Source organism: Theobroma umbraticum, unplaced genomic scaffold (genome assembly GCF_002168275.2).
Source record: "Theobroma umbraticum cultivar Fairchild unplaced genomic scaffold, ASM216827v3 scaffold_130.0, whole genome shotgun sequence".
Classification (NCBI taxonomy): domain Eukaryota; kingdom Viridiplantae; phylum Streptophyta; class Magnoliopsida; order Malvales; family Malvaceae; genus Theobroma; species Theobroma umbraticum.
The window spans coordinates 3,721,452-3,730,828 of record NW_018397264.1 but is presented as its reverse complement, the minus strand read 5'-3'; the positions used below and the strand labels follow the sequence as shown (position 1 = coordinate 3,730,828).

The window sequence follows — 9,377 nt, the reverse complement described above, 5'->3', positions numbered from 1 at the left end:
TTATCCGGATTAATATGTCAGAAAAAAAAAAAGAGAAATATTAAGTGTTGGGATGGTTACAAGAACCGGATGGTAAAGAAAATGAAAAAGCAAAAGAAATACTAGCAACATTTGTCACAAAGGTCGACACACTTGTTAACATTGCCTCTGGAAACTTCAATACGTGGCATTAATATTTAACAACAAATTAACCGTCACACCGTCAACCACTCACCTTTCAAACAATAAACACCGAGTCCTAACGTTTGCCAATGTCATAGAACTGCACTATGTTTGCTAAGAAGAAAAGAAAATAAATAGAAGGGAAAAGGCTAGGAAAGAAGAACATGGAAAACGAAGGAAAATTGTTTTTCCTTCGTCATATTCGTTATGAAAGATGAAATACTGTATGGAGAAATAAAAGATATTACTAATAAAATTATCAATAATATAAGTAAAAATAATGATTCTTTTGCAATCTTGGAATATTAGATTTAAAAGAAAATGAAAAATATAAATTTCTCCATTTTCTTTCCATTCTATTAAATGAAGAACTTTTCTTCCTTCATCTTTTCTTATTATCGTTATATATCAGTAAGTCTCAATCTTTACGTGTATATCTGGCACTGAAAATAGAACTTATAAAACTTAATTAATGCACGGTTATTGGTACTTATTTAAACACATGAACTCGATCTATACGTCCATTTCCTAAACGGTAAAATGGAAATTAGAAAGACAAAAAATAAAGAAGAGTCTGTACGAACTTCTATTTCTATATATATTCTATAAATTTATATACACCCAAGCCAAACTATTTTCACATGACTTGTCGGTTGAGCTCTTCCTCACTGACAAACGTGCCATGAAACCCGTATGGAACCCTTGTGGGCAGCCTTATAGCAGCCACTTGCTCCATGCTCAAAGCTTTCACTATCACCAGCTCAGAAATCTCCTTCTTCTCATCTCTCACAAACCCCATTATATATCCTTCATCTTCAGCCTCATTAGTAATATTGCCTCCATGTTTCTGCTTCTTTTCAGGCACAAAAAATGGCTCACCCCCAAAACGGCATGCACCGTACATGAACTTGGTAACTTCTCCTGTCTCCAAATCGACTTTAGTAATACCAGAACACTTTGGCCATGGCTCTGCTATTGCCAGGTACACGAACCGGGTCTTCCGACCCTGATATTGCCGGTTCACTTGCCCTGCTTCCAAGTTCATGCCTGATATAATAACCCTTTGCGTGGACTCTCCTGTTCTTAAGTTCAACCGGATTTCGGATAGTTCACTTCGGAACGGGTCTTTGGACTCGTTGAAAACGGAGTCGGGCGGGCTCATGCAGGATCCGATAACGACGATGATTTTATCACCATTATCAGAATGTTCTTCCCATGCATTCCATAAATGGAAACAGAAGCAATTCGGTACGTCAATCCATTGGATATTTGATCCATCAACGTCATTTTGTTGCAAAATTCCAAATCGAGATGTCTTCTTTTTGTCATATAGAACAGGTGACCCGCCCCGAATCATTTCGGATAACTTGAATACCACTTGATGATCCGGGATCACTACAAAATTCTCTGTTATAGCAAAGTCATGTATCATTGTTGCCTGATCTATGATCACGTGCAAGTCACGTGACTTTTTCCCGAATTTATCGAACTTGAAATATTTCAAGTAAGGTTTCTTTAAAACGTTGTAATTGAGAGTGTGTAACTCACCTGTAACAGGATCTACTTTGGGGTGTGCAATCAATGGACAATCAATTTGATAATCAAAATTGAACCGTCCCATAGTTTCAAGATCAGCATCAGCATTGATTTTAACATGATAAGGAAGATCATCTTCGGACATGGCTAACAATCGACCATTGAAGTAAACAAGCCCGGCATTTGCCACTCCCGTGCCATGTGAACCATCAACCAGTCCAACACCAGCTCGAGCCATGAACAAAGCTAACCGAGCCAAACCCAAGTGCCCATGCAGCTCACCAATTGGTTTAGGAAATATAGACCGACCCAACCTGGCTTCTTGCATGAGCCGGCTGGTACGAGTATATCTACAGCTATAACTAGCTTTATTCCCAAGCCCCAAGCCAACGGCATGGATCATTCCATCACCATCAAACAAATGGTGTCCACCTGAGGGTGCAAACATAGGATTGGCACCGTTTCGGACATAGACGCCACGTAGGCAAGCTGGAATCTTGCCCACCACTTCCAACCCGTGCTGAACTGAACACTCTTGAACCGGTGCAAAGTTGCCTGATATTTGAACCGCTGGGTCAACCGTCTTAGGCAAGTTATGGTTTTTTTCTAGTGGCTTGACCACTGAGGTCTCAATTTGGTCCAACGCTAACGCTGCTAACTTTTGCAATGGGTTCAAGTGAACCGGGTAGTTTGGTTCTTGTGGAACCAAGACACGTTCAGGCTTGAGAATAGGTTCAACCTCAGGATACAAAGGTGACCGTGATGGTGGTGGTGGTGGTGGAAACAACGGTGATGGATTTCGAGGAGTTATTTTCTTGGAAGGATTAATAAGAATTTTGCATGTAAATAATGGATATTGAGCTTGAAAGAGATTTTGAAGCTTTGGGGTTGGTGGAGTGGTGGCGAACAAGTGAAGGGAGGCTTGCATGGTTAGAAAGAGTGGGTGGGAAGAAGGAAGTGGCGAAGAAGGTTGTGGAAAGAAAAATATGTGCGAGGCTATATTTTGGTAGGTTATATTGGTGGGAAGACTTTATATAAAGAGAAAAAAGTGTAAGTGGGTGACTATTAAGCTAACTCCAGTCAGTAATGGAGGAGTAGACACGTAAGAGATGAGTTTGAACTTGGGAAAGGAGGAGTTCTTTTTACATACATGCATGTAGGCATACAATCCTCCATTTTCTATTTGCTCTTTATTGGTTTATATTTTATAATGAAGATAAGCTAAAATGGGAAAATACTCACCTACTCGAATATTCTTTTAATCCCTTCAAACATAAAACACGATATTAAGATAGAATCTTCATTATTCTAATTTACAAAGAATACCCATTCTTTCTACCAAGGAAGGTTATATATCTCTTCTCTACTCCAAATATGCTTTTCTATGCTCAAACATCAAATATTGGCTTTGGGATTACGCTTACCAAATTAAATTATTAAATGGCCCGATATTTATTTATATGAAAATCAAAACCATTTCACTCCACAATAAAATAATATTTTTACGCAAAAAGAATTGAATTTTTGAACATGGGATTACATAGACCAAGTGAGCCAGCCGCCATAATTGGTACACCTCCTCCTTTAAACATGGCTACTCACGTGGCAGTCCCCATTTTCCATATTTTGGCCTTGATCTCTTTGAAAGCCTTTTTTTATTAGTTTTTTTTCTTCAATTAATTTTAGATGTCGAAAGTCGTTTTACTCAATTTCTTATGACCTGTATTCGGTATTTGTAGGGCTGGTGCAGTTACACGTACCACTTAAAACACGTGTCTAATTTGAGCTTTGGGTACCCACGTGGATCAAAGACCAATGCCCGAGAAAGATTCAATTTCCCTCCTTGGCTTTCTTGCTCTGTCTGCTAGTTTTAGGGACACCACATCCCTATTTGGAATGAAATTTAGAACAATGTACTTGGCCTGTTGTTCTTTGTTCTTACCAGTAGTCTTTTTTAAAGGAAAAAAAAAACACTATGTATACATTTTGCTAGTCAAATTAATGAATAGATAAACATAAATACTTTATTTTGTTAAGATTTGTGGCCCCAAGTTACTAACCATTTCAAATGCATTAACCCACAAGTAATTTGTAAATTTCAATAAATTACACTCGTACATACCCTGTATGGTCTGAGGTCACAATTAATTGCAAAACTTATCGTAGATATTGAAATTAAAATTTCTAAATTTCACAAGTGAATTTTAAGGGTTATCATGTATTCATTAAATTATGCTTAATTAGTCTTATATTAGATGGGCACAAAATAATTTTATTAAGTTATTTATAGAGTTTATATTAACTCTATGGTTGGTATATAAAATTATAAGCTTAATTAAAATGCTCTTGTCCTTTTTATGATTGATGATATGACTGGTTCATGTCATTAAATTTACACTAAGATGGTGTTCGTAGCTACGTTACGGAAAAAATTACAAGAAATATAGATTATATTAGAGTAGACTTTAATTTGATACTTTCAAAAGAATTTGTAAGAAGAGTTATATTGTATTAATCGACTGAATGAACTCATGGTTTCTGGTGCTAAAAGAAAAAATAAATTGATATTAGTTGAAGATAGTTATTTGTTTTGGTTTCAATCACTAAAAGTTGTTTTTAAATATATGGTTATGAAACAGTACTGAACCAAAAAAGATAATAATCTTATTAAACATTCAGTAATTTTTTTTCATTAAAAAAATATTTTTCAAACAAAATGAATAACATTTGTGATGTGGAGGTTTTTATTTTTATTAGATCATAGATATCAACTTTTTAGATACAGGACTTGTACTTAATTAAATGTTATTACACAACCGTTTAATATATCTAGCTATAATAACAATTTGCTCTCTTTTTTGCCATAGACATTTGTTTCAATTTCTTTGGTTTCTATTATTGTGCTATATTGTATTACTAAACTTCATGAATGTATGGTTTTTATTGATAAAAGAAAAAATATTGGTATTAATTAAAAATAATTATTTACTCTGGTTTCAATTATTAAGAACCTGCACCTACATATATAGTTATAAAACAATACTTATCTAAACAAACACAATAATCTTATAAAAAATTGTTAGATGTATAATAAAATATTAATAAATGAGAGAGTATATATAATTTATGCTATTGACAGATTAAGATAAACAATATTAATAAATGAGAGAGTATATATAATTTATGCTATTGACAGATTAAGATAAACAGATGTAGAATATAAGGTAACAATATAATGTAAAGATGCTATCAATATAAAATAATTACTAATTTTTAATAGTATTTGTTTTCTATGTATAAAAAGAATAGTTAAAGGTTGTCAAATTCAATTGATTTTTTTATTCAATTATGATTGTGTGTTATATATATTGAGAAATCAATGTAAAATATTTTTAGTAATATATGTCTTTTATATATAAAATGAATGGTTAAAGGTTGTTAAATTTAATTGATTTGTTTATTCAATGATGATTGTACTTAATTAAATGTTAATGGAATATAACCTGTTACACAACCGTTAAATATATTTAACTATAATAACATTTTGCTCTTTCTTTTGCCATAGACATTTGTTTCAATTTCTTTGGTTTCAATTATTGTGTTATATTGTATTACTAAACTTTATGAATGTATGATTTTTATTGGTAAAAGAAAAAATATTGGGATTAATTAAAAATAATTATTTACTCTGGTTTCAATTATTAAGAACCTGCACCTACATATATAGTTATAAAACAGTACTTATCTAAAAAAACACAATAATCTTATAAAAAATTGTTAAATGTATAATAAAATATTAATAAATGAGAGAGTATATATAATCAATACTATTGACAGATTAAGATAAACAGATGTAGAATATAAGGTACCAATATAATGTAAAGATGCTATCAATATAAAATAATTACTAATTTTTAATAGTATTTGTTTTCTATGTATAAAAAGAATAGTTAAAGGTTGTCAAATTCAATTGATTTTTTTATTCAATTATGATTGTGTGCTATGTATATTGAGAAATCAATGTAAAATATTTTTAGTAATATCTGTCTTTTATATATAAAATGAATGGTTAAAAGTCGTTAAATTTAGTTGATTTGTTTATTCAATGATGATTGTATGCTATGAGTAGACCTTCTTGACTTTTTTATTTTTGTTTAATGAATTGGATGGATATTTATTGAAATTTAAATATTTATGTATAAAAAAGATATCTAAATACTATGAATTCAGGTTTATGAAGAATAAAAAGATATAGTTAAAAAATAATATTAATTATAATTGATAAATATTAAATGAATCTATTCTCTGAATATTAAAAATTAAAAATTATTATTGTTAAGTATTTTTTATTAAAATAAATAAAAGTAAAAAATTAATTTAATTAAAAATAACAAATGTCGATCAATTGATTCAATCAATTATTTTATTTTTATATATATTATAGATGTACTTCTACCTATTCTTGACTATTGTCGGTATCAATTTTTGATAACGTCAAGAATCTTTTGTAGGTGTCTATCTTTCTTCATATGGTTCTTCATTTAAAAGCTAACCGGATTTTGAGAAGTTTGAGGCCATTTCACAATGGTCAGAGCCTTGCCACAACTTGGTCACAAATCAAAATTCAAAATGGCGAGCTCATGGGCCAACGTGGGCTAAACCTCAGGCCTTTGCTTTAACATGGCTCGAGCCTTAAGGACCATTTTCCACGTTGACTCGAGTCAGAACTGGAGCTCGGCTGGCAATGGCCCACGGCGAACGTGGTATCCCCTTCACAACCCAGCCAGGCTCCTTGTCTTCTCTTCTCTGGTGACTGGTGTGTCTACCTCATCTTCTGCAATGTCGCCATTGGTTTACTCTTTTGCCTTCCTCATGTTTATGTCATTCTTGACATACTCAAAACCTCAAGCACATGCACAAGACAGGGAGTTTCTGATCATGCCTTATTTCTAGTTTACGATTGTGATTGGGTATCTCTAATTGTTACTACTTATACTTATCCGACTGTCAATTGTCTAATTACTTACAAATAACCTGGCATAATAAATAAATAATAATACTTTAATAGTATTTATTTGAACACTTTGACATTTTTCAATAAGTACTATTGAATAAGTAATTTATTTATTTAAAATAAGTAAGAAAATCTGTTGTAAAGAAAATCTAGACATACAAGAAAAGAGCACCAAGTTAAAACCATAAAAACTAAAACGAGTCTCTCTCTCTCTCTCCAATGAAAAGGAAGGAGCCTAGATCTGTCGCTTCTTTTGCACTAAGCCCAATTCTAGCGGGCCAACATGTTATGGCCACATCCCATATTGTATCTGCTATATGTTAGAAGCTGAAACCCAACCAGGTTCAAATAATGGCAAGAGTTTTACTTACTCATCTCGAGATTCGAATTAAGTTCTCAAACATATAGAGTTTTAAAGCTCTAACGGCTCAGTTATCCGAATCAAATTCTTACCATATTAAAGTGGGGTAGCTAGGTCTGACTTAGCAATTTGTCAATTTTGCTTCCGTTTTAGCTAGTGGTCCTCAAAATATAGGGTATGCATTCAGGCCTTAACTCGTAAAAAATGCTATTAGCCTGTGAATGTGTTCCACACATCACACATCCAAACATTAATGGCAAACAACCTTTTGGTGTATCATGTATGTTAATACAATGATACAAGTTTTGAAAGGTAACTTATCCCGAAAATCAAAAGATATAGTTACCCAATAGTTGCAGTCTGGTTGAGAAAAGCTTTTCAGTCTTGGACTATTTATATGGCTACTTGTTTATCTCTCTGAAATGTTATTAATAAAGTAAAAAAATACACCACATTCGAAGAGATTTAGTCAACAGTCTTGACAAGTTAACATAAAATGAGTTGAAAAATTCACAAGGTGGATCAAATTGAGTTGACATATTAAAATGTGGAGGACAGAGGCAATTTAGATTTATTTTATGTAACACAAATAAAAATCTTAGGGTTTGACCAAAGGAATTTGTAGGATAATAAAGCTAATATTATGATTACATTATTAAAAGGGCCACTCTAGTTGCCACCTTGACCTACTATTGCAAAAGTTTCAATAATTAATATATATATAACATTTTTTTTTGGACACAATAATGTATATAAACATTAGAAAAACCCTTCCTAGAAAAAAGAAAAAAAAATGCAACTCCTAATAATTTTTAAGTTGGTTGAAGCAGTCTCCAACACCAATTCATTAAGGCTTGGCTTGCTCTAGAATGGCTGCAATTTTCCTTCAGCCAAATTGGACATATTAAAGCATGCAATGTCAATTAATTTAGTCAGATTAGATTAAATAATTATCCACCTTTCTTTTGGCAAGCATATTATTTTATTAATCAAAGGTGTAAGAGTAGTCAAATATATATATATATATATGGTAGTAAAAAATAAGAAATATAAATCTTTAAAAAAGTAAGCTTTGAGAAGAGTTGCAAAGATTTTATTCACTTAAATCACATAAATAAGCAAATAAATTTTTTTTCTATTTTAATAAAAGAACCCCTAGATAAGATAGAGTGACACCTCCAATCTTTAAGGCTTGTCTCCATTAATTGTACGTTGTAGCCAAACAAAAAGAAGCATAATAATATCTACTTGGCTGAGCTGGTCACTTATTGTATGACATAAAATGTTCGTACAATAAAGTGTTTAATTTGGACACAAGTTTACAATTTCGACTTAATTATAGAAATTCGATCAAAAATTTTATATATAGTTTTTTGTTTTTTTGACTTTTTGTCTTTTTAACATGTATTTAATCTAAAACGTTATCCCTATCTGCATCGTAGTTGCCGGTCTATTGTCTAATCGGCACCTGTTCTGATTAGCCTCAAACTCTTTGACTGTCAACCTTGGTTGGTTGACCGTCACATCCAACGGTTGTTATTTACTTCAAATCATGATGAAAAACCTACTACGAAAGTACCTTATTTTGTTTCCTTGAATTCATAGGAGCATAGTTGATTTATTGACCTCCCTTTTCCCCATGGCGGCACGCATCCCCAAGTCCCCAATCTATCTTGTCTGGACCACACTTTCCACTCGCGTTCGAGCGCGTGGACATCGCTTCTTGTCATTCCCCTTTTTTTTTGTCTCAATACAAATCCAAAAAATAATTGAATTTTTTTTGTAACTTTTTGTAACAATAAGGACGAGTAAATCCGGTGAAAATTTTCAAATCCAACGATCTAAACTCTAACTCGACTCAAATTAAATTAAATTTAAAACACTCAAAATAAAAATTGGTAATACTTAAACCTAATTGAATTAAAATCTAATAAAAGTTTCATTAGTTAATATTTTTATTGTTTAAATTTTACTAAATAAATAAAATAAAAAACTAAATTATTAATCAAATGAAACTTAATGCTCAATTTAGAAATCAAAACAATTTAAAATTTAAAATAATTTTACTTAACCCGTATAATTCTATCATAAATTTTATATTAATAAGAAATATAATGGGTCTTAAATATATAAATATAAATCTTTTACCGCTTATTAATATTATTTTTTGAATCAAAAAAATAAATCTGTGATTTATAAGTTTATTTAAATTTTATTTTTAGAATTTAAGGTCTTACTAAATTCAGTTTAAATTTTGATTCATGATAATTACTTATAATTAAAAAATAATTTAAATTATTAAAA

General features: G+C 31.5%; 1 protein-coding gene across 1 annotated transcript; it reads right to left on the bottom strand.

Annotated features, from left to right (window-relative positions):
* Nucleotides 1–793: 793 nt before the first annotated feature.
* NCED6 (nine-cis-epoxycarotenoid dioxygenase 6) lies at nucleotides 794–2,626 on the bottom strand. The gene has a single exon (XM_021435707.1). It carries the CDS (start codon nucleotides 2,624–2,626, stop codon nucleotides 800–802), a length of 1,827 nt encoding a protein of 608 aa, XP_021291382.1. The 3' UTR covers nucleotides 794–799.
* Between the last annotated feature and the right edge of the window lie 6,751 nt (nucleotides 2,627–9,377).